Source organism: Cyanistes caeruleus, chromosome 3 (genome assembly GCF_971803275.1).
Source record: "Cyanistes caeruleus chromosome 3, bCyaCae1.hap1.1, whole genome shotgun sequence".
Taxonomy (NCBI): domain Eukaryota; kingdom Metazoa; phylum Chordata; class Aves; order Passeriformes; family Paridae; genus Cyanistes; species Cyanistes caeruleus.
The window spans coordinates 40837626-40862692 of record NC_141703.1 but is presented as its reverse complement, the minus strand read 5'-3'; the positions used below and the strand labels follow the sequence as shown (position 1 = coordinate 40862692).

Genomic DNA, 25067 nt, shown 5'->3' with positions numbered 1-25067 from the left:
CTTTGGAGATGGCTTTTTTGATAAAATAAATGGGGTTTGCTCACAGGCCCTTTGGATAATAATGCACATTGCTTATTCTTCCTGGTCCCAGACCTCAGGAGCCTGCTTGCCTCACTGTACCTTTGCATTACCTGCCTTTGCAATCTGACACTCTACACCAGCACTGCAATTCAGCACTGCTATGTGCTTGCTCTCAGTCCAGGGGATCACTGGTGGCATGGGATGTACAGAAAGAAGGACACACACACACTGACAGTCCCCAGAGTTATGCTGCAAGAATTCATAAATACTCAAGCAACAGTTTGTAGTCAACATGTGATTTTCTTTTAAACCCCTCCATTTCACATGTTCATCCATTTTCATTAGCAAGCTGCCTTCTCCCACTTCCCCTTACGAAGGCAGTCGTCCACAAGAATAAACAGAGTAAGCCTGATATTTCTTCAGATGCTTTTCAACTGGTGTTTTGGTTGCAACTTCCCTGCCCAGCTTAATGTGGCTTTAAGAGCAGCTTTTCTCATTGCTTACAGAAGGAAAAAATAGGAATACAATGAAATTACTTCAAAGCTATATTAACTCAAAAACGCCCTTCAGGCTTCCAGTTTCAATACGAACTGTATTAACCTTTGATACCCAGCTCCATCTCATCTTCCCAGCTGCTGCTTTTTCACAGCATAGTGTGAGCAGCTAAGCTGCTGAACACCCAGCATTTCCGATACTGACAGTAACACGACTGGTACTTGACTACTTTTATTGCAGGCTGTTTTCATGCTGTTCATCAGCCAGGTACAAAATTACCTTATTCATCTAGCATACTCCTAGTATTTCAGACAGCAAGAAGAAGCACAGACATGGCAAGAAGAATGGGGGGAGCATACTGCAAACTAACACATTCTGCAGGACCAGAAGCAGGGAAGAGAGGGCTGGCATCACCTGTACCTGTGGCATTTCGAAGACTATCATTAAAATATAAATTCCAAACACAACAACCACAGGCCAAGAAAAATATCAAGGTACCAAAGATTTGATGTAAAGGTCTGAAGATTGTGACGTATAAAAATAAACTTCAGTAATTCCTCACTAAAGAAGGACCTAATGGTGGGAATTTCTGTATTAACATCCTTTCTTGGATGGACAAGCAATGGAAATAGGGAGAATTAAAGTGCCCTGTGAGTTCCCACTGTTATTACAAGTGGTACGGTGCCAGAGATACTAAACAAATTACATAAAATAGATGACTGGTCTTTTTAACCTTCCACTCCCAAAATCTAATTGGGTTATCTCCCTCCTCTACCCTACATATTGCCTAGTTTTCTAGAAGCAGGATAGGAAACTATTTTTGGAAAAGAAAAAAAAAAACAACACCATGAAAATAATCTTAATTTTGAGGTTCTGCAGGAATTAGAAGCCTTTTTTTTCTCATCAATGATACAGTAGGCTTTACATAAGCATTCCAAAGGCAAATAGTCTGTGTTTCATTATACGCTTAACAGTTCATCTAACTGCATATCTAAGCACAGATATTTACAGTAGATAGCAAATGCTAACATTTCAACAGTTTATACACACTTGTTGTAACCCATACAATCTATTCAGCACTCTTTATCCACATATTTTAACTTCACTAGCTCATAAACAGTAATTTTCAAGTATTTTCTTTCGCACAATACAGACATATTGCAAATAAGCACGCAAAACTTAAAAATTAATGCAATAGTTCCAGAGAACAAATTATTTAAATTTGACAGCAGGACATTAAATATCTGATAAATGAACAAACAAGGCACTATCAAAAAAAGGCACTTTCAAAAAAAGTTGTATGTATGATCCTCAGTCTTCTTTCATCCAGGAGAAAAAGAGAAGCAAATGTGATTTCAACCTCTGGGTGCAGAAAATGAATTTTCTGTTTATCTATAGTGAAAACACTTTCATTTTCTTCAGAGTTTCTTATAGTACCACAACTGTCCTGGACCAGTAAGTCAATAATTAAACTTGCCTACCTCAGAGATCTTTATAAAGTGGCATTACCACGATCAATTTCAGGCATTGACCATAGGAATTCACTAAACATCAGAAAAGATCCCAGGCAAGTCACAAAGCCTGGTATTTTCATGGTAAGTAAATGTAAAATCCTCACAGTCTAATCTGTTCACTGTCACCTTAAAGAACACAAACCAATTTTATTGGCGGCACCACTGAAGTCCAGTTCAAATATCCAAGAACAACGATGAATTCTTTCCAACTTCTTTCAATACAAGGCAAGAAACACTCAAAGACAGACAAGCAGGCAATACTTAGGCTGCCTGAGAAATCCAGTGAAATCAGTCAGTGGCCTTTCCAATTCTAAGCCACAGGGAGGAGAGAGGAGGAAGTTAAGTAAGGTGTGTAACTATTCATACTGCTACAAGAGAACTCCATGACTTGACTACATTTGGCCAGATGAGCAGCTACATATTGCACAGTCCTCACTCAAAATCCTGGGACTTACATATTTATGTTTACCCCATTCAATTCACACTTAAACCCAAAAATTAAGATTATTTTTTACTCTTCTCTCCCACTGCACTTCACATCACATCCATGAAGATTAAGTGGTTTTGTCATTCTCCCCAAAGCACACGTGTAGCAAGTCAAAAACAATGCTGCCAGACACTAAAAAGTAATGATAAATCAATCATTGACTTATTCCTTGGAGTAACAACTCTGTAGATGCCTTGGTGCAAGTTTTCAGACCACGTTTTAATGCTGTTAATGTAATCACAATTGCCACATGTCAGGTCATGATGCGAAAAGGCATCCAGCCCGAGGATGATGATGGTGTTCAGTACTCCAAAAAAAACAAATACTTGTCATAATCATGGTAAGTCTGTGACAGATAAGTAATTACTATTATTATTAAAATGAAGTTACACATTTGTATGAAATCTAGAAGAACTTTAACTTCTTTTACTTCTCTGCATAACAACTCTGGATACTCTTTCCAGGGTGTTCCAGCTTGCCCTCCTCATGTTGTTAACATCATAAAACTACCCAGTCTTTCAAAAATTTAATCACAGTCTATGTTTTGCAACTTTCCACTGAAGTGGATTCAATGTCCAAATAGCAGAATGCATAAAAATTCAACTACTATATAGAAAAACATCTGTGTTAACTCAAGGGAACAAGTGCTCTGAGCAAATAAAGATACAATTACTACTTAATGAACACGCAAGCTCAAAGATGGGTTAATAGCTAGAAATGAGAAATATTCTTATTCTCTAATGTTATTAATTTAATAATCCCCACCATCCACATCAGAAAAAAAAAATATGCGAAAAAGTGCAGTTCTCAACTGCATGGGGGGCTATAAGGCTTTTTCAATTCCTAAACTTGCTACAGCTGAATAGCTGTTTAAACATGAAAACCACAATTGAATCCTCTCTTCCTTGGACAAACCTTAAAAAGAAAGCAAACCCTCCTACCCATCCTTCAGAGTCCTCATTCTTACCAGCAAACTGAGCCAGCAATAAAAAAAACAACAACCTAACAACACAGATGAAGTGAATCAGAAATTCAAGCATTCCAAACTGTAACTGAAATACCAGCCAGGGCTTCAAAAAGTTTGGTGGGCATGGAAATTGTGACTCTTGAAAGTCAGGATATATCCGAATAATATCTGAAACATCCAGAAGACCAATTTGGGCTTTGATAAACTTCTGTTAATACAGATAATTCAGTGAGAGACATGGAAAAACAAGAATATTTTGCAACTTCCCTGATCTTCACACTTCTGTCATAAATAGCTTTCATTCTTGTAACATTACACAAGGGACACATTATAAAAGTAACAATATTAACACACAATCCAGATGCTCCTCTTTCCCATGAATGTACTGCTGGAGTGTTTAATGTTCATCAAGCTCATACTTGCCAAAGTCACAACCCAAAAGTAAGAAGACAAGCTTTGAACAATGGTAGAAGAATGTCTCTTCAGCCTACACACTCATTACCTGAGTTTTATAACTCAATGAAAACATGACTTTTTTTCCTCCCATGAGTTTGATCCGATTTGCACCAGGCAATAATTTAAGTTTTTATTCTGTACCACTGGCATGAAGTGGGAGAGTGGGTTCCTTACAATGACAAAATTTCACTTTTGGAGAAAAATATAAACAAAATAAAAACAAGAATGACCTTTTGCCAGCTGCTTGCAATGCCATACTTTTTACCCTCGTTGACAATAAGCAGCCAACACCTGGAATATGGAGAGCAGAGCAGGCACAGAACTACAGGGTTCTGCTACTACTCACAGGATGGCCTTACTCAAACACTGTTTTCCCAGTTCTCCAGATGACAACATCTCAGAATGTTCTGTGTGAGACAACAGCTAAAATGAAGCAGTACTCACACAGCTGGAGATGCTACATTCCTTGTAGAAAGGGAGAGTAATTCTTAGTTACCCTTAAAATTAGCTTTATAGCTAAATGAGAGGGTGTTTTAACACTTCCTGAATTTTATGCAAAATGGTATTAACTTGCAGAAAGCTGATAGCCTCTGCTTATTCAATTTTACCCACTGAAGGTATTATTTCAGCTGAAATTTTCACCCAGAAAATACTACTGCTTGTTGGCCGATGCTACTAGTGATCACACACTGAACATTTAGAAGGCTGTTTTCACTGCTGTGAATTACACTGCTATAAAAGCCTGAGAAACAGGACGTTGGGAAAATTCTAAAGCTTTCCAGGCTCCACTAAACCCTTTTCTCCAAAGCAAAAGCCCTATGGTTGTACACAGCATTTACTGTGAAGTCTCAAGTCCCAGTAGAACTCTGGACTTTTAGCAGACCTGTCATCCCCTAAGCACAGCCTTCCACCTATTTTTCCCTTTGCAAAGTAATAACCTAAAAATACATGTAAGGTAAAAGGAGCCTTTCCAGTGCTTGCCTAAAGCTAGGGAAATTTAAGGTACTTCACTGTTGCTAGTGAACACTTCCCTGCAATCCTTGCAGAGTGATACAGAAGGCCTAAAAAAAGGTACGACACGAGCAGTCAGAAAGCTGGCTACGAGCACTGCATGCTTCTTTTTCACATCTAGCTGGATTGGATTTGGCAGAACTACCAGGAACACCACAAGGTCCCAGCAAGGGTAAGGGAACAGTCCAGAAGCAGTCCTGGAATGCAACATGGCCAACTTAGGTTCATCCCATTCTGCCTGGATTTCACAACAAAGCTGTTTCCAACTCGGGCATCCCTGGTGTCAGAGCAAAAGTCAAAATGCTGGACACAGGGAGTTCTTCACAAGTATACAACCTGCCTTTTTTATTATTACTTATTTATTTTCTTTCTTTTTGCACACAGTACCTCTGAGGACATATCCTTGACTGAAAAATATGTTTAGTTAAAATTTGTCAGGGTTTTTAGAATTCCCCTATCTTCTAAAGGGGACTTCTGCACCTGCTCAGAGCTGCTTATGGAATCGAAGAGTTTTTTATTTGTGTTTCAGAGGCTTCCAAAAAAAGAGCTTCACCTGCCCTCCCTTCCTTCCCCCTCCTCCACCACACAACATGTGCACCCTGGTTCAGGCTACAGCAGGTGAAGCAGGAGAAGGACTGCCTCTGTACGTGCTCTTCCAAATGGGATCGGCTAGGACAAACAAGCTTGGCGCTCTCCCGTTTGACTTTGCACGTGTTTTCCTACTACATTTCAAAGCAGCTATAATGTTGAGCTGCAGTTCCTCACCTCTTCGAGTACAGATGTCTACCCACGCCGAGATGCCCACTAATAAGAGACCAAGCACTAACTCCGGACTGGTAGCCATGTGGCCCCATAAAGTTTGTGGCAACACCGCCAGCCTTCGCTCTGTGACACCCCAAACCTGTCCGGAGCGCAGGCAGCAGATGCGTGGGTGAGAGCAGCAGGATGCTGCCCAGCCGTTCCTTAAGCCAGGAAGTTCCCACCTAGCCATGGGGGTCAGAAACCACCTCACTGCTGGAGGGGAAAGCCCAGCACGCCTCGCCGGGATGAGCAATCCCTGCCCGACACCCGTTATTCAAACGGGGAAGCAGAACAATGCCTGGGAGCAGCCCTGCAGCCGGTCCCGAGCAGGGGTACCCGGGCCAGGAAGCAGAACACGGTCCCGTCCTCCCCGCAGCTACCGAGGGAACCCAACACGTGCTCGCAGGGGCGACGGGGCCGCGCCCGCCCGCCTGAGCGCCGCCGTGCCCGAGATAGGCAGGCCCCCAGCTGCGCCGTCCCCGCAGCGCAGCCGGAGATTATCGCGGGCTGCCGGGTTCACCTCAGGAGACCTCAGCCCACCTGCGAGCCGGGGCTGCCCCGGCGGGCAGCGCTGACAGCCGGGCCCGCGGGGGCGGGCAGGTCGCGCCCGAGCCGCGGCTGTACAATCACTGCCAGCGGGGCAGCGCCGGCCGCCGCTTCCCTTCCCCGCTCGCTGCCTCCCCTCCTCCCGCCCGCCCGCCGCCGGGGCGCTCCGGGAGCCCTGCTCAAGTGCGAGCCGGGCACCCTCAGCCGGGGCTCGCCATTCCTGAGCGGCCGGGAGAGGTAAAGGCAGCGGCGCTAAGCCCGGCGCCTTCCTCGCCGGCGGGCACCCCGGCGCCGCACCTCCGGCGCTGCCCTTCCCCCTGCCCTCAGCCGGGCGCTCACCAGAAAAAGAGCCGGGAGCAGAGGTTGGCATCCTGCAGCGGGTTAGGCTTCTCCTCGCGGGGCACCCGCTCCATGCCGCCCGCCACGCCGCCCCGAGCCGCCCAGCGTGCGGCGAGGGCGCAGGACCAGGAGCGACTTCCCACCGCCGGCAGCCGCCGCCGCTCTGCCGCGGGCCGGCGCTGTTTCCGGGAGAGCCGGCACCCCCGCCTCGGCCCTCCTCCTCCTCCTCTTCCTCCTCCTCCTCCTGCCAGCCGCCGCAGGACGCCTCCTGCCGGCCCGGCTTCCCCGCGGAGCCTGAGGAGGTGCCGGCTATCGCCGGGAGCAGCTCCGCTGCGGCTGGCTCGCTGCGGGCCGAGCCTCCGGCCGGGGTACCCTGCTCCGCTCGCCCGGTTTCGCGCCTGTACGTGTCCCTTGCTGATGGAAAGCATCTCCTCGGTGCACGCAGCGCCAAGCGACAGAAAAATCCAATTTTTTTGACAGAAAAATCCGTCGCGACTCGGGCAAGTCGGGCTTAGCGGGAGCAAACGCCATCAGAAACGCTTGCTGTCAGCGCTGCTCCCCAGATGCTGCATGTTCTTCTAGTCGAAAATGAAAACCAAGCCAAAAGAACAGTGTTTAGGAGAGGCTGACAATACAAACTAAAGGAGCTAATTAATTTCAGAACACGGTGCAGAACTGAAATTGGCAGTTTTCAAAGGTTCAGCAAGTGATCACCAAACTCCTCTCCAGTCGTGTTGCCCATGCCCTGCCAAAGGGACCCTGAATAAAAGGAGTTGCAGAAACTGCAAGAGACCTAGGAAGACAGAAATGCAGGAGATGTATCTGAAATAACCAAAGAACTGTTAATCTCTGTGGCAGAATGGTGCCCTGCCATGCTGTTATTTTTAACTCAGTCTCTGAAATCCAGGATGGCGGAGGTTGCAAGAGACCTCTGGAGTTCACCTGGTCCAACCCCTGCTGCTTAAGTGCCGTGTCCAGGCAGCTTCTGGGTGCCTCCAAGGATGGAGCCTCCACAGCCTCTCCAGGCAACCTGTGCTAGTGCTCGGCCACCCCCACAATGAAGAAGTGTTTCCTGGTGTTCAGGTGGAACCTGCTGTGTTTCAGCTTGTGCCTGTTGCTTCTGGTCCAGTCACTGGACACTACAGGGCAGAGCCTGGCTCTGTCCTCTTTTCATCAGTATACACACTAATGAGACCCCTCTGAGCCTTCTGCAGGCTGAACAGTACCTCTCAGCCTGAACAGCTCTCCCAGCCGTTCCTTAAAGGAAAGGTAACCAGAATCCCTTCATCATCCTTGTGACCTTTCACTGCAGTCTCTCCAGTATGTCCATGTCCCTCTTGGACTGGGGAGCCCAGAACATAATGCAGGACTCCAGCAGTGGCCTCACTTATGAGTAGAGAGCAAAGATCACCTCCCTCAACTTTCTGGTAAATACTCATTCTAATGCATCCTAGCACGTCATTAGTCTTCTTTGCCACAAGGTCACATTCATAGCTTATGTTCAACTTGGTCTCCACCAGGACCCCAAGCTGGGGTGGCTCCCAGCCCATACTGGTGCCTGGTGTTGCTTCTCCCCAGGTGCAGGACTTTGCTAAAAGGGAACTTCTCTGAACTTTTTGAGGTTCCTGTCAGCCCATTTCTCTAGCCTTTTGAGGTCCCTCTGGATGGCAGCAAAAGTCTGTGGAGTGTTATCAGTCACGATCAGCCACTCCTCCCAGTTATGTGTCATGGTCCCTGGTGGTCTTTAAGGAAAGACTGGATGTGCCACTTGATGCCACAGTCTAGTTGACAAGGTGGTGTTAGATCATATGGTGGACCCAGTGATCTCAGAGGTCTTTTCCAATTTAATGCATCTGTGATCATCAGTAAACTTGCTGAGGCAGCCCTCTGTTTCATAGGGATCATTTATGAAGATGTCAGATAGTTTTGGACCTAATGTTAACACCTTATGTACACCACTAGTTACTGACTTCTAGCTAGATTTTCATCTACAACCCTGATCTCCTAGACTCCTTCCCACTCCAAGCCAGCGGCAAAACAAACACCATTCTTATGTTCTGTGTATTCATTTCATTCATGTCCCCAGGAGCAGCCAGCCCTTTCTCTTCTTTCTTAAATGTATTGACAGTGAAACTATTGACAGGGCTGGCATCTGACTTTAATTATACACACCAGAGTTGACATGTTGTTGAGATAAAAGAGGGTTGGGGCTACACTATATTATTGAATAAATAGCATCAGTTAATGCTTGAAGGAATGTTATAACCATATGTCAGAAAAATCTAGCTTAACCTTGCTGTCAGTGGACACCTATGGGGCTGGAAACAGCATGCATTGCCTGTGCATACATGGTGTGCCACAGAATTTTGTGAACAGTAAGTAGTACACCTGTCAACATCTTTCTCTAGATAATTCCCTATAAAAACAAGGGAAAAAACTTGTGGAAAGAGTGCAGTGGTTTGAAAGGGAAGACTTTAACAAAATATATACATTATATATTCCATAGCCTGGATAATAAATTTAAATAATGTCCCAAAATTAGTGAAGAAAAGCTCTGCCCATCAGCAAAATTTGACAGGTTTAGATTTCTGTGAGACAGATTTGTCTAACTAGATACTCAAAAGTGAATTAAAAGGTATGACAGCACAGTGCAAGTCCCAAAATGACAATAAAGTTTGGGTCAGGGAGAGGGAGAAAGGAAAATGTAAATCTTAAGCCTGACTTTAGCTTTGTGAAATAGTTGCGCAATGAAAGATTACCCAAACATTTCTTAGTTTGGGGAAGGAAGTAGTAGACGATTCATGAATAGTAATTTATTTTCAGAATGCAGATAAAAGTATTAAAGCAAAATATTCAAATAACTTTTTTTCAGTATTATTGTGATGATGGGAAAAGGACAAAAAGCAATCCTCAAGAAATACATTTTTGGTTTGCCATCATTATGATTGATGAATGTTGACACTACTTAAATTTTAAATACATACTAGTGTTTGCTCCTAAGTCCAAAGCAAAACACTCTAAAAAGTTTTGGAGAAGAAAAAACTAAAAGGAAAAGGCAACATAACATTTTTTCTTAAAACCCTGAAAGCCAAATTAACCTGTAATTCTATCTGCTGAGACTGCAATTAGAAGCTAATGCAGTAATAAAGAAGTGTGAAACAATTGGCCAAAGAAGTGCTCAGGAAAACCTGGGACTACCCATGGAGAGGAAAGGGAAGGGAAAAGAGCACAGTAATGAATTTAATGATCTTCTTTCTATTTTAGGAGTCAGAAAAATCAAGTGCCATTTTATGCATTGAACATTTTGCTATGGTAACACTATTTTCATGTAGAGAGAACAAGATATGTAACAAACTAATCAATGTGTTACTTAGTAAATCTAAATTATTGTAGTCATATGGATAATGATCTAGCAAAGCCAGATATTCAAACAGGGCAATAGCCAAATTAAGGCAGTGGCTACTGAGTTAAACTTGTTATGCATATACATTGTCTTGGGGAAATAATATTTATTCAGTGCATAAGAAAGACAGTACTCACTAAGTAAGAATTTCATGATGTATGGTCTTATGCCTTCTTTACTGCCTTTTCACTTTGAATACAGTCAGACTGACAAGTTTCTTCATCTGCACTTTTAGGGCATTTATCATTAAGGAGTTCATAAATATCTACTTTTCTCAAAACTCTTAGAAGATTACTGGGCAGTTTCCACTGATTTCCAGATGGCAAATAAAGCATGTGGATCTTGTGGTAAAATGTAAGCACTGATCCCTGTTATGGAAAAGGAACCTAAAGCTTAGTCTTTTGGAGGATGTAGCACTATAACCTTTCCTTTTCAAGCAAGCAGACATTGATTTCAGGGCTGGAGAGTTTTTCCATATCATACCCCAGGGCTTTGAGATGAGAACCTAGAAAACCAAGAAGCTGTGGATGTGTGTATTTGAAAAGTCTGTATAAAATATTTGCTTGGCAGTACGTGGTGTTTCTGAGGCAGTATTAGGGACAGAATCAAATTCAAAGCTGTTTGAAAGATGTTGCAGGGATTAGTGTTCCAAAGGCAAGCTATGATAGCAGAATGAGAAGGCTTTACAACCATGCATTGTTTGAGTTTAATGTTTTTGACTGAAGCCAGGCAGAAAGGCAGCCCATATGCCTGCCTGACAAACCAAACAGGCAGCGTTGTATTTCACCACGCTGCTGGCAGGAAAGCAGGCTGTCCCGCTGGCTGGGAGCCCAGCTTGTCACTACCCAGTGGCCTGACTCATCATCTGGCTGATGTATCCACTGGGGAATGGTGCTTGTCCTTCTGCAGTACAGACATACTGGTCTGTTCTTGCTCAGCTGCAGAACGGAAATGTCAGTACTGCAGAACCAGGCTGTAATTTTTGTTATTGCAACCTGAACATCAGTATGTAATGCCAACAGTCTTTCCTGGATGCTTTTCCAATTTCTCCTTGTTACCCCACTAGCCATTTCTATATTCTCTGTATCTTTTTCTACGTCTCCATATCAATCTTCTACATGTCATAGTTTCTTATTTGTGCTGACGTTTTCATTCTCCTTGAATAATGATGCAAATCAGGTGTGTGTGCATCAGTGCCTACTTACCTTTAGACATGGTAGGATATTCCATGCAGCCACAAGTTACCACTCCAGAAGTTTTTAGCCTTCCTTTAATGGTGTTTTACATGTCTATCCCATGGTGATATCTCTGATGCCTTAGAGATGACTGTAGTTGCAGATACCCTTATTTGCCTTACACAAAACTGTGTTGAAATCATTTATCTATAGCAAATAGTTTCTACTGATTATCTGCTAAGATAATATTCAAACCAGTTACTTTCTATTAAATTGAACATTTGATGCAGTAGAAAAGTAACAGAAAAGATTGTAATAAAGTTAAACTTGACTCACCTACCACCTGTTCAGTTGCCCCTAACAATTTCATCTCTTGTATTTCATGCACTTAGAGACTGATATTTTGTATGATGATTTAGATGAGGTTGCATCAGGCTTTCAGCAGCAGCTCCTTGCATTATTAGTGAAAACACAGACTTGTGTGTTTACAATATTGCAGTCCTGAGCTACATAGCCCTCCCTTCTCCATTCCTAAGCAGCTAAGAGCTCATTTCACTGTTCTTCTCTCATCAGGTAACAGGCATTAATCTTCCTGCTACTATTCATTACATTTTCAAGTATTCTATTTTTTGAACCATATTTATAATATTGATAATACAGTTTCTGAAAAGTCTTTCCTTCCATTCTCTATCGACTGATATGTTACAGCAAATCTTGCCCTTTATTTGCTTGCTTCCTATCCTGATCTCTTGGTTTTCTAGCTTAATACTAATGCACGCAGCCAGGGATAATCTCCAAGCAACAGTGAATTACAGTAACAAAAAAATTAAGTTCAAGTAGTTTCAGGGCAAAGGTGAGTCAGCAAACAAAACCCAACCTTCTGCAATTATTGTGCAGACCATGACTGATGGTCTAGGGAAATGAAGATTTCCATCCCTGACTTTTAAAAACGAGATTGCTTCTGCAAGGAGCAGGGAGTTGGGCTCAATTATCTTGTGAGTTCCTTCCAACTTGAGATGTTCTGTGATTCAATGATTCTGTGATCTCTGTCACAATGTTTGCTCAGCATAGGCAACCTAGTCTGAGGGTAGGGAGTGGATTGGCTGACATTCTGACTTGTGCACTTTCTGTGAGCAAGATTGACAGGATATTACCATGACATCCAGAAAATGGAGGGAAAATCTCATTTTTAAAACCTCATCTCAGCCTGGAGGTGAATGGTTCATTTCAGTCATGTAGGTCTGATTCCAGCGATACTGTGCTCTTGCTGTATGGATGAGGATCTTATGCCTAAGAGTTTTATATTGATTTTCTAAAGCAAAACTTGGGACACTGTAAAATATGGAATTCAAATGGCTTTGATAAGAAAGCTCTATTTTCAAAGGTGACTATGAAAACATGTAACAAACTACCAGCAAATAACATTCTTCGACTTGAGTGATTAAAATCTGTGCTTCTTTCAAAGCTTTTCTTGATTACAGCATTCCTTTGCATTTTCCACATTTATTTGTATAAATGTATTTTCCATTGCATGTTCTCTTTCATTTGTTGTTAACCTAAATGGGCAAAAGGGAGAAAGGAGACATCAGAAGTGGAAGCATGGATGTTCTCCTTTACCTTAGGAAGGAAAAGGGAAATAGTGAGCACTCACAAATTTATAAGCCACAGAGCAAATCAGTCAGCAGCTCCACCATTACAGCCCAGACATTTCTGGTTTTTTCTTGAAGCCACTCTATTTACATGCCAAAATCAGGAAAAAGAAGAATTATTTTCTTCTGGAAAGAAAGAAAATTACATGAGTAAGCAACAAGCTCCAGAGGAAAGACACATAGGTCACTTTTCAGAATGAAACATCACTGTCAAGATCATCTGGATCCTGATTGTTTCATTTGTCATTGCCAGACTGAAGCTTGATAAAATTATTTTTGTCAATAGCAAGGGGACAGAAGACAACACAGAAAAAGTCATAAATTACTGCATAGGTCTTTTTTTCTTTCTGTAACACTGAGCCACAGGAAACCTTAGTTATATTGAGTGGCAAAGTGTGGCTTTTTCCCTTCTGGGAGTTACCAACTATGATGGGATTTTGGACATGATTAAAGTAACTTCTCTTGTTATATGGCAAGAATTCTGATATCACAATAGGAACTGCATATGTTTCCAGTAGAGCTCCTCAGTCTATACACTTTCTTCAAATATGAATGAACCTAAAATCCTAAAATATATGATAACTATTTTTTCACCTTTTCTGAGGTGCCTTGGGACAATTTGCTGCCATCAATGGACTGACTGAAAGCCTGATGTTGTCCAGCATCCTGGATGAAGATGGAAAAAAGCTAGAATACTGCAAAGTCAATAATATTTAGAGATAATAAAATCAGGTAAGTTTCAATAGGAAATGAAACACACTGTACTCTTGATTTCTAACTTTAATAGGAACCTCTCAAGGCAAAGTCAAATACAAGTCTGTATATGTGTACACCATTGCCTTTGGAAAACAGAAAGCATAAAAAGTGACCAGGCATTCTAACAAGATGCTAAGGACAGGAAAGTTAAAAAAAAAAAAAAAAAAATAAAAAAATTATAATTTCAAAAATTTTCAGTTTTTCTTTATTTTTCTGGTGAGAAAGGAGAGGATAGTTTACTCAGTTTTCAATACTTTCCTGGAAAGCTAGTGATACATGGAAAGTGGAGAAGGCAATTCTGTTCTAAAAGAAATAAGCTAAGGCCAGCAGAGACATCTTCAATGTATGTTAAGTAACATCTGACCTGGGTGTGAGGCACTTCCCAGCAAATACAGACTGTCAAATCAGAACACAACCCAAGTAAAATGACAGTAAACACCTTTACTCTCAGCCATGACCAACACGGTCTGTCAACACTGTTGTCACTTGGCCTTCCTTAGATCTTGGCTGTTTCACCAGGATCTAGCACATGTAGATCCATGGCCTGACTTTTTGGCTGGGTCACACGGAGTTCCCACTTTTTCTGGTGCACCCACAGTTTGGGAAGTAACTAACAAAAATTGTCTCTGACACTTCTGGGCACAGCTGTCAGCAGCCCACCAATTACCTGCCAATGCAGAGGTCCCAAAAGGCAATTTCTTTTGCCCACATATCCTTGGCATCCTCACTCCTATCCACACACCAGTGGGTGAGGCCCTTATTCCTTAATTCTTTCTTGGCAGCCTGACACTTCTCTGGGGAATTGCAAGCACAGGTGGACTGCATACCAGGAATGCATTTTGTGAGTCAGAGTTTTACAAGATTTCTAGTATAATAATTAGTGCTAAAATCTTCCTTTATCTAGTTTACTTTAAAATGGTAAATTTAAGCCCAAACACTACAAAGTGTTTTGTCTGAAGAAAAGAAGGCTTGGGGGAGACCTTACAGCTCTCCACAACTACCTGACAGAAGGCTGCAGTGAGGTGGACATTAGTATCTCCTATCAAGTGATAGGACAAGAGGAAGTGACCTCATGTTGCACCAGGAGAGGTTTACTTTGGCTATTGGGAAAAATTTCTTTACAGAAAGAGGTGCCAAGCACTGGAACAGGCTGCCTAGGGGTGTGATTGAGTCATCATGCCTGGAGGTATGTAAAAGGTGTGTAGGCGTGGCACTTGGGGATATGGTTTAGTGATGGCCTTGGCAATGTTAGGTAATAGCTGGACTCAATGATCTTAAAGGTCTTTGCCAACCTAAACGATTCAATGCTTCTGTGACTCAAACGCTTATAAATACTGACTCACAGGCACCAAGCATTTATTTTCCTTCCTGTAGACTCTTACAACACCTTAATCACTGCTTGCATCTAGGTATCTTCTAGCAACATGTTAAATGCCATGTATATTCTTGTTCTTAATCTGTTTTGGTTTCTGCAGCTTCAAGCTAATATGCTCACAGCTGTGTTTATGTTAGAGAAAAAAGGTTGGTGTAATGTATATTGCCGTTAGAGGAGAAAAGTCTTCCTTAGTGCTCCCATTCCATGACTGTTTTTCTCAGCCTCAGACAAACCAAGGTGGAAAATTTTGTCTCCCACTGAGGGAGGCTTACTCTTACAGTGAGGATGTTCTACTTTGTCTGTTGTGGGAAGATGTTAACCTTGGTTGCTGCAGCATTTAATTAGATCTCCGAGAAGAGGCAACAGTGCACTTGGAGGGCAAGAACTGAGATCTTGTATTTAACAATAGTTTATGGAAACATAGAAGAGAATAAAAACTTAGAGTACTCCATGTTACCTCAGGGATGTGCACTTTGTCTTCTGAACTTCACTGTATTTCCTATGGCCCGAAGGCTGCATGTCCAAGTGCAAAGAGTGTGTATAGTCCTGAGGGAACAGGCAGGTGTGTAAATGTAAAAACAAGAATGTCATGGCTTCAGATACAGACCACTAAACTCCAACATAGTCACATGTTCTGTGGGAGAAAAGAGAAAGGGCTACTTATGTTTGCACAAAATACACACAATTGTTGGCATTGGTGAAAAATTCAGGGGTACTCCCATGCCATGACTTGAACTGGCCAGATGTAAACCTACACATACTCACTTCTTCCTCTTTCTTTAAAGCTGCAGAGCATTCCTGGGAATCCTGTGGCCATGTTTGCATTTGTTACATTTTAATCTTTTTCTTTCTTTGCATCTCCCTGCTTCCTGATTGAGTCCTCTGGCCTGCAAATTCACCTGATGACCTTTCAACCTTTATACTCTGTGTCAGAGAGTAATAAAAAGACTGCAGATATTTTCAGAAGAGGAGTGGTGGTTCCAGACATAGCACAAGTAGGAGAAACAACCATGAAGTTAGAAAAGCCAGTGTAAGAAAAACTGCTGTGGCAGTAAGGAGTACTACACGAAGCACAGAGATTAAGTGAAGAAGGGCTGGAGGGAGGTATTATCCAAGGCTTGGGGAGAAGGTGGATCCAAGCTGGGGCCAAAGCAAGAAGGAAGGAAAATGAAGTAAAAGGATGGAAAACTGAGCATAATTTAAAAAAAGAGAGAGGTGAGGTTAACCATGAAAGGGGGACAGGGAAGGAGGATGATTATGGCAGGTACTAAGATGACCAGAAGATGGTAATGTGTGGAATGGCTGCTTTGTCCAACAAGCCAAATGTGCACATCACACCTGACAACAAAGTGGGAGAAAACTTCTTTACTTTTTACTTGAGAAAATCTCCTCAATTGCGACCAGGGACAGGCAGGAACAGGTGGAATAAATTTGTGTGTATATAAAATTATATCTCTCTGTATGGAATGGCTTTGGGATGTACCAGAAATCATAGCTGTAATTCTGTTTCTCTAAATAAACACATTTCATACCCTTCAAAATGCACTTCACTGCAGCAAAATTACACTGTCATCCCTCCTGCCAGAGAAAGCTGGTTCCCCTCTCTGTGCTCTTTTCTTCTCCAGATTGTCTTCAAAGGAGATGACCAGCCACCATAGGGTTGCACAAAAGTATCAGCCCTCTCTCTGGATGTCTAAAAGCTTTACACCTCCTAAAGGCAGGCAGCACCATGATTATATTTTCACAGCAAGAATAAGTTTTCCACAATCCCGTCATGCTGCTAACCATGTCACCTGTGCTGATGGCTTTTCCTGCCTGCTCTTCTCAACAGGAAAATGGAGAGTAAAAAAACCTCAGTGAACTCATTTTCCTCATTTTCCTACCAGGTAACCTTTATAATACAGGGTTTCAAGGGGACTGGATAAAGCACTGTTTTCATATATTAAAGCTGAGCTCCTTTGAGGATTGACAGTCATTTTCATTCTTTAATTGTCCAGCACTGGCATAGAGCTTCTGCCTCAGGACCAGGATTCCCAGGAGTTACATTATCACAGAAAAAGAATTAGAGTAATTTTGCCAGCTTTTGTTCTACACTTTATATAATGCCCTTTTGAATGAGTCATTTAGCCTGCCAAATTTTAAAAAATATTTTCCTTAAGTAATTTTGTAAGAATGATATTTCCTTATAGGAAGGTCATTATTTGAAGGAAGAAGGCCCACCCAGCATAAGACAACCATGGCATTAGTAAGTTCTGCTTTGGAACATTTGTGAGTAGATGAACTGGCTGAGTGCTTTCCACTTCCTCCTGCACAGTTTCTATTCAGCAAGAGTGATTCAGTAAACTCAGACATTTCCTTGGACATATCTGCACATAAATTAGATTGACAGCATCCAAACAGGTAAACAGGAGTAAATAGGACTTTTGGAAATCAAAATAAATCTAGCATCCTACTGAACTCCAAGTGGGCTGCAAAGCCTGTTCCCATTCATTGCACTACCCCTCAAGTAAGTCCAAATATGAGATACATCCCTAAACATCCCTGCAGGCCTTAATTATTCAGAAATATATGAGCTGCTGGTAGTCCAGAGATGTGAAGTGATGTTGCCCCTTCTCTGTGAAATAGCTAACATTCTGTTTGAATTAGGCACCACTTGTGGTAACATACTTCTCTCTAAAGAGAAGTATGAGTATGAGAATCTTACAAAAGAAACATGGAATTACAATTCTCATTGTCTTCGCCACAAGGGATAAAACCAAACAATAATTCAGTGGTGATATAATACAGTCTAATACCACAAATGCCAAGGTGATACTAATCTGCATTTTGGTCTCTGCTTCCTTACAGTAACCAGTAGAGAAGCTTAGAGTTTTACTTCTTGCTGAGACCTATGACAGCCATAAAGCAAAATGCTTTGGCTAAGCACATCCTTAGCTCCCTAATGAGACACTATGCTAAAAGCACTTAAATGTATTTGCAAAGTACATTTAAGGTGAGTATAATTTGTATGAATGACAACAAGGGATTGATGGAGAGGGAGAAAAATCTTTGGAAGCAGACTTTAGCAACATTTAAAAAAGCACACCTAAATTTGTTGGCAACTGAACAAATAAAGAATTCAGAGAGAGATACCAATGATACATTTCTACAGCCAAAGAAGAAGCAGGAGTTCCTAACTTTGTTGCTTGACCAGTGAACTATCACAGCTCCTAACATTCATACAGGGAAATTCTAGCTGCCATGGCAACCATTTTTTTCTGGTTGATTGCACTGGATAAATATTCGATTAAAACCGTTTTATTTATTTCTCTAATCTAAAGGTTTCTTTAGTGAAACTGTTAATTTAAAGGTTTTGCTACCTAATCATGCAGCAACTGGCACAGTTCAGCCCTGGCTTGGATGAATGGCAGCACAATTAAATAATAATAAATATCAGACGATAGAGAGTGAAAGCAGTAAGGGAAGTGGAAAAAAGGATGCTCTTTTGGCAGTTAGATGGATGGGTGAACCTATGTGAATGATACTTTTTTATTATTATTTGATGGTAATTTCATAGAAGAGGTAATTTCAGCTTGAAGAAAGCTTTTTATTAAGGCTGTAAATCTGAACACTTTACATTTTTAATCTTAAAAGAAATTATAGACTGAACAAGTGATTTCAAATTGAAGAATCAAAACTTTATTTTTGGACAGAAAAATATAATATTTTTCTTGTCTTTTGCTGTTATTCTCAATTTGGATTATTTTTTACAGAATTCTGTGAATCTAGAGTGAATTATCTTGCCAAGAAAACAACAACCTGAGGAATTTTTCTTTCCTTCCTCCCTCTCTTTCTCTCTCTTTCTCTCTCTTTCTCTCTCTCTCTGCACTTCTTTCCTCCTTTTCTCAGCTCTGGGGACCACTAGCTCTTCTACAAGAGAAGTTGTAATACTTCTGAATCTGAAAGTATCTACAAGTTGCTGCCCCAAGCAGGATCACAAGCAAACCAGAACAACCATGGAGGAATCAGAAGATAAAATGTCAAACAGGATGATGGCTTTTCAAACCCACAATATTATATTTATTACTGGGTTTAGCCATGATCTGGTTTAAATGTTTCTACTCCTCTGATCATATAAAATATTAATGTAGTGACAAGATTGTTTTCATAGTTTTCAATACTTGCTTTTTTTACTCTGCACTCAAACTTTTTATTTTTCTTTCCTTGAAGCATTCCTCTTTTTAAAATTTGGAACAGTATTAGGTTTTTTTCCCTTTGTTTTGACTCTTAGAAAGTCAGAGGTCTGCTTTGTTCATGTTCTTTCACATAAAAGGCATTGTCAATAACACCTGCACAGGCACTAGAATAATTAACATTTTCATTTTTATTATGAGCAGATTTTTCTGATCACATATATGCATTTCTATGTTATCCAAAGAATGCAATCAAGGCATGCATTAGACCTATTCTTACACAGACAGACACTGACACTTTCCTAAACGTCCACACACAACTTTCCCCATGCAGTTGGTCTTTTCTCCTGCCCTCTGACATATGAAATTTCAGAGGAAGAAACAAAAATGCTGCAAAATCCCTAAAATGTTGCAGTGTGAATGTATTTTTTGAAACCTACAAAGAAATAAGAAACAACTTATTCCTGCCCTCTTTATTATTTCTTTTTATGCAGAACTTTATTACCAGCTGCCCAATTTTAATGGGTACCACCACATCCATGGGAACACACTTTGAAACTACAGTTTCTCCTTAGCTGTACTGTCTTGAACAATAAATACACACTTGGTGCACAAGTGCTTTAACCATAGTAGGAATGATGAGCAGCACCAATAACATCTCACACAACCATTTCTAAAAAGGAAACACTATTCAGTTAAGCAGTTTTCTCTGGGAGAGCACTGTGTGTGCTGCAGAGCTCTCACAGGGACAGAACCCAAAATTGGAGCATCATACCTGTACCATGCTCCTCATCTCTCTCTCCCACATGGTGCCTGTACCTCATATTACCCTTATGCTCCAGGTGCACCATGTCACCCTCCTGCCTCGTGCCTTTATCCACTGGGGTCTAATAGCAAAATGGGAGGTAAAAATTAACCACAAACCCTCAAGGCTGACAGCTTTCCATACTGTTCCCCAGGGGTTTTACTGGGATATACCTGGCAGCCCTGTTTGGGTCACTGACCTGAACCCATCCCCATAGGCCCAGCCTGCCCAAATGCTGGCATGGGGTAGCACCTTTCTGCCACCCCACCTTATCCCACAGTGAACCATGTGCTTCCCTTAGCCTCTGGCTTTTGTCAGAATGCCTGGATGCCCCCCTCTTTTTGGTTGCTCCAGATTCAGAAGAGCTGCAGGAGAGCACATGGTGCATCTCTTTGGCTGACAGAGGTGAAGTCAGGAGAAGGTTGTAGTACCCAATACCTTGGGTAGTACAACCAATCTGAAACAAAAGATGTTTTCTACCCTACAAAAGCCAGTTACCATTGTTCATATCCAGGACAAATAATTTTCATTTCCCTCACAAAAACCTTGGGCAAATTCAGACCCTTACAACCAAAGAATGGCAATCATGAGCTCGCTGTAGTTTTCCTGAAGCTGTATAAGAGCTGCAGCTGAGAGCAGCATGACTGTTGCTCTCAGACCACCATAGAAAACTCAGAAATTTGGGATTGAATGGTTGGCCTTGACTGACTGGGGTCTGAAAAGCTTCATAACATCAAATGAAATTTTCCTGGGTATACCTTTCTCAGAACAGTCCTGAAATAAACGTGTATTTTGCCTTTTAGCAGTTCAGTCCAGGCAGCTCAGCCAGTTAATGTGGTTAGAACAACACGCAACTATCTAATGAGAAAGCCCTAAGGACAAAACAAGTTCTCTAGGCTCCCTGCAGCACCTCAAGGCCTATTTCTGTTTTTTACCTTCATTGCAGAAGGAGCTCACACTCTATTTGCAAGCACATCCCCCTGCCAAAACCATCCTCTGGTATTCTTCCAGGAGAAACCAATGAAGATTTTTTTTCTCAGACATGGGAGAGCAAAGTTTGTTTTCTGTCAGAGGTGGTGCCTTTCCACATCACCAGCTCTGGCAGGCTGCATGCATTTCTAAATGTCCTGGAAAGTATTTTTCCTTCCTCCAGAGCAAGCAGGCTCAACTGTGGGGGTGGCTGCATCTCTGCAGAGGAGAAGCAGGATGTCCAGCCAACACTGAAAGCCTTGTTTGCTAATGCTGTTCTCCTGGGAATGTCTTCAATAGGGTAATACCACTTCTGTACTAGCAAACTAAGCAGTGACAGGGACATAATTTGAGGACTTCTAGGTGACACGGAATACACTGAATACACTTCACATCTCTGGACTCCCAGCAGCTTATATATTTCTGAATAATTAAGGCCTGCAGGGATGTTTAGGGATGTTTTCTTCTTGTGTGTCCAGTCTAGCCAGAAACTAGATAGGGGGAATACAGCTAGCAAATGTAGCAAATGTTTCATCTTATGCCATCTTGTCCCTCTGAAGCCTTTTATCACTGCAGTTTCTGGAACAGATGAGTGCAGAGCCAAGCTTTGAGACTTCTGAGATACAGGCTGGGTGATGCAGTAGGATAGGTGGGAAGAGACAGAAAGGACCCATGAAGAACGGGTAATGTTTGACTTCACTCTCGTGTTTCTGTGTAACAGACAGTTCTGGTGCCTAGTGTGCTGCCTCTGCTGAGCCTCTTGCTGCTGTATAACAAACAGTGGAAGAGGGACAATGTCTAGGCAAACACATACCCAAGAATGTGGATTTAGTTGTTGCATTAGAAGTGACATCAGCCTAACAGCAGCAGCTAACACATACCAACAGGCTGGTGAGCAGCATGAGGTCATTGCTCAGCTCTGCTTCATGAACACCATAATTTTGTTACTTTGTCTGCTAATCCTTGTGACATTAATGTGTTTGTAATAAAGTTAACTCTTCCTGTTGCATTTGTTTCTATGGAACCTTGGCCTTGAAGGCATTGCCAGAAGTGCTGTAATAGAACAGTGATCCATGAATTTGAGACTGAGGGACATGTAGGTGCCTAGGCCCTACATTAATTTAGGTGACATAATATAAATGTCTGCATGACTAAGTCTGTGGGCTTTGCAAACCTGAGCAATGACTGAAGAGTGATGACACTTGCACATTAAGCCAAGCCAATTGATATCACAGCAAAAACAATTGCCAAAAAAATCAGTTTGGATTTTAGGAATAACATCTTAGCACATATCCTCATGAGAGACAACAGGACATTTTGTGAGATGCAATAAATATCTTAAGTACTATTATGTTACCCTCCATGGGCTCAATCTGTGGTGTGCCTTAATTGAGTCCATTACAGATTTTTCAACAAAATCATCATAACAGAGTTTTAAAGAAGAATTGGACTTTTTAAAGACATTGTTTTGTTTGCATTTTCAATAGAAAGTGGCACTACTGCCCATTAATTTAAAGTACTCCTTGTACTCAATTTGAAGCTGCATGGAAAGAAAGAGATAGAGATTTTAAAGCAGATGTCATGTTCTTGAGCCCCAAGCCTGAATTTATAAATACATGACAAGACAGATGTCTTAGAAAATGTATTGGGATTTCTCCATCTGAATCCTGAGGTAGTCAAAAGATTTAAGACTGAGGAAGGTCTTAATGCTCTGCTCCCATTCAAACTATTCAAGAAACAGATGGCTGGAAGACCTGCTGTTCTTTTTTTTGCCTCAAAGAATGAGACTTCTGTTACTTTGAAACATTTGTAAATTAGATTGAAGGATTTTGCAGATGAACCAGTCATTAGAGATGCAGGAATTTTTAATTTGTAAAACTGGCCCAGTGACAATGAGTCCCTCAAGACACTGGTAGAAAGAAGAAGTTCAAGCATCATGGTCACACTATAGGCACATTTCAGAAGCTGGATGTTACAGAAGAACTGAAGCATTGCCAGAGGAGAAAGAGCCCAAATCTGCGTCCAGAAAGTGTACCCTGCACAGATTGCTTCTGAAGTGTATAGCAGGAGGTATTAATTTCCTCACTCATGTGGAAATTATATAAAGATGTTGTGTCATCTTTGCTTTAATATCATCCTGAAGAATCTCAAAAAATTTTGCAATCTGCAGAAGGAGTGTCCTAGCAAGTGCTGGTATCAATAATGAGGGGAGAAGAAACCAGATGGAAGCTTATCTGCTTTACTGATTTTGAGGGATAAAGAAAACACAAGCACAGACTCTCTATATTAGCCTGTATTTAGATGGTTCCTCACACCAAACTGATGTCAGCTGTTTTATCCCATTACACTGGATAGCATAAAATACACAAGAACTGAAAGATGAGATGATGTTAACTCCATCTGTATCCTTTACTTGCTGGGCCCTGGGGTCAGGTTTGATATCTTTCCTGACATAGTGAATTTTGCATTAGCAGCACTCTGGCTGTCTAAGGCAGAGGCTGAGTGGTTTCTTCATTCCACTTGCTCTAAAATCCACTGATCACATAGTCTGCAGGATGTACCTAGCATCTGGAGGTTTGGATTTACATAGGTTGAGGAATGTATCTTCCACTTCTTTGACAACTGTTTTAGTTAACATACAATTTTTTGGAACTGATTGCTGCCTTTTTCCATATATTCCTCCCCCATCTTTACTAAGGAAGCCATGAGCCTGTCATCTGCATCCCAATATATGATGTATGTGCAAAGCACAGAATGGACCCAGGTCTCACTGTGGCACTTCCTGTAGCCCTTAACAGAGTGCTTAAATCCAGGAAAGAAATGGCATTTGAGACTACCCTTTGGTAGTCTCACCCAACTGGAGTGCTGGTATCTCCTCAGTCAACGCATAACAACTGCAAGGGCATTCCTGACTGGGTGCTGTCTCTTGCACAACCCATATCCCTTATTGAGTCCAACGCTTCATTATGGGTTCATACCGGCCTAGCATTTTGTATGTGCCTCCTTTCCATACAAGTGGATCCACACTTTCTTTCTCTGTCCCCTCTGACTTTGTACATCTTGATGCCTTTTGTCATTTACTTTGAAGTTCTCTGTGAGCTTTGAGTCATCTTGATTTCAGACCTTCCCAATGTTGTCCCACTGTGGTCTGAACTACAGAGAAGTAGTTTAGCAGGCTAAAATAGTCTATGTTACTCACTTTTCCCTATTCACGCAGTAGGTTTGAAGCTGTTTTTTCTGTCTTGTATATCTGCAGGTTACCAACATCCTTTGCATTCAAGTTCTTGAACTTCAGGCAGTTATAGATAAGTCCTATGAATTTATCACCACTTCTTTCAAAACCAGGGAGCTTAGTTTTAAAACTACCTGAATTTGTCCCTTTCTATTAAATTGGATCATCTTGTGACCACTTATTTTGAAGTTTTACTCCAGAACCAGAGTACCACAAAGCACACATTTCAAAAGCAAGTTTAAAATTACATTAGTTCTTGGTGCTTAAATTAGCATTTGGAGAAGAACCTGTCATCTCTCACAGTCAGCAATTATATGCTCTATTGCAACTAACGAAACAGAAGAAATAAGTTTTCAATATATATCTGGAAAGTTTATGAGCAAAAGACAAGTAAAGAAGCTCAGGTAGCTAACATTTTGCAATTACAGACATGTATGTCTGCCAAGGCTTTATATTACAGAATGGACATGTAGTAAAGGACTGGTCAAGAAACAGGAAGAGCTGGCACAACATGATCAGCAAAGAAGAGAGACAGGGAGGAAAAGAGGCTTATCAAGAGCAGGCAGAAAGCACAATGGAATTTGTTGCCAAAGCATCATATTCTTTTTGGATTCCATCACAGTGATTCCAAATTATCAGAACTATTTATCTTTTAAATACAATTGCCAAGCTTTTTGTTCGTCTGCAAAATCAAGTTAGGTGGTCTTTACCTGTGTTACCCAAGCAGGTCAACTTTTAAGGCATTTAGACCTAGATGGTTTCTTGCCTAGGCACATTTTCCTTCCTTATTTCTTGTAATCCGATCATATTAGTGATATGAGAATCACATTAATGATACATGAATCACAGTAATGATATGCTTATCACATTAGTGATAGGAACCACCTTCATATT

General features: G+C 41.6%; 2 protein-coding genes across 5 annotated transcripts in view; one reads left to right on the top strand and one right to left on the bottom strand.

Moving 5' to 3' along the window:
- The window catches only part of ABCC4 (ATP binding cassette subfamily C member 4 (PEL blood group)), a 142091-nt gene extending 135227 nt beyond the window's left edge, over positions 1-6864 (bottom strand). For both annotated transcript variants that reach the window (XM_086880889.1, XM_086880890.1), the window contains exon 1: positions 6638-6864. In XM_086880889.1, coding sequence (XP_086737015.1) covers positions 6638-6711 — 74 coding nt within the window. In that variant the 5' untranslated portion in view covers positions 6712-6864. The remainder of the gene's footprint in view (positions 1-6637) is intronic.
- On the top strand, positions 5246-19128 carry LOC147654105 (uncharacterized). 3 transcript variants are annotated; one of them, XM_086880892.1, is made up of 5 exons: positions 5246-8064; positions 10276-10394; positions 13469-13596; positions 15874-15990; positions 16621-19128. In XM_086880892.1, exon 1 carries the CDS (start codon positions 5941-5943, stop codon positions 6325-6327), a length of 387 nt encoding a protein of 128 aa, XP_086737018.1. In that variant the 5' UTR covers positions 5246-5940; the 3' UTR covers positions 6328-8064; positions 10276-10394; positions 13469-13596; positions 15874-15990; positions 16621-19128. The 3 variants fall into 3 exon arrangements, 2 of the variants coding, with proteins under 2 accessions (XP_086737018.1, XP_086737017.1); XM_086880891.1 differs by lacking the exons at positions 13469-13596; positions 15874-15990; positions 16621-19128 and having other exon boundaries at positions 6182-7906; positions 10276-12458; XR_015284457.1 differs by lacking the exons at positions 13469-13596; positions 15874-15990; positions 16621-19128 and having other exon boundaries at positions 6934-8064; positions 10276-12458.
- The last annotated feature ends 5939 nt before the right edge of the window (positions 19129-25067 follow it).

What these genes read in the sequence shown, in the direction of transcription:
- LOC147654105 (XM_086880891.1), top strand. Translation starts at nt 6,710, where the DNA reads ATGCCGCCCGCCACGCCGCCCCGAGCCGCCCAGCGTGCGGCGAGGGCG.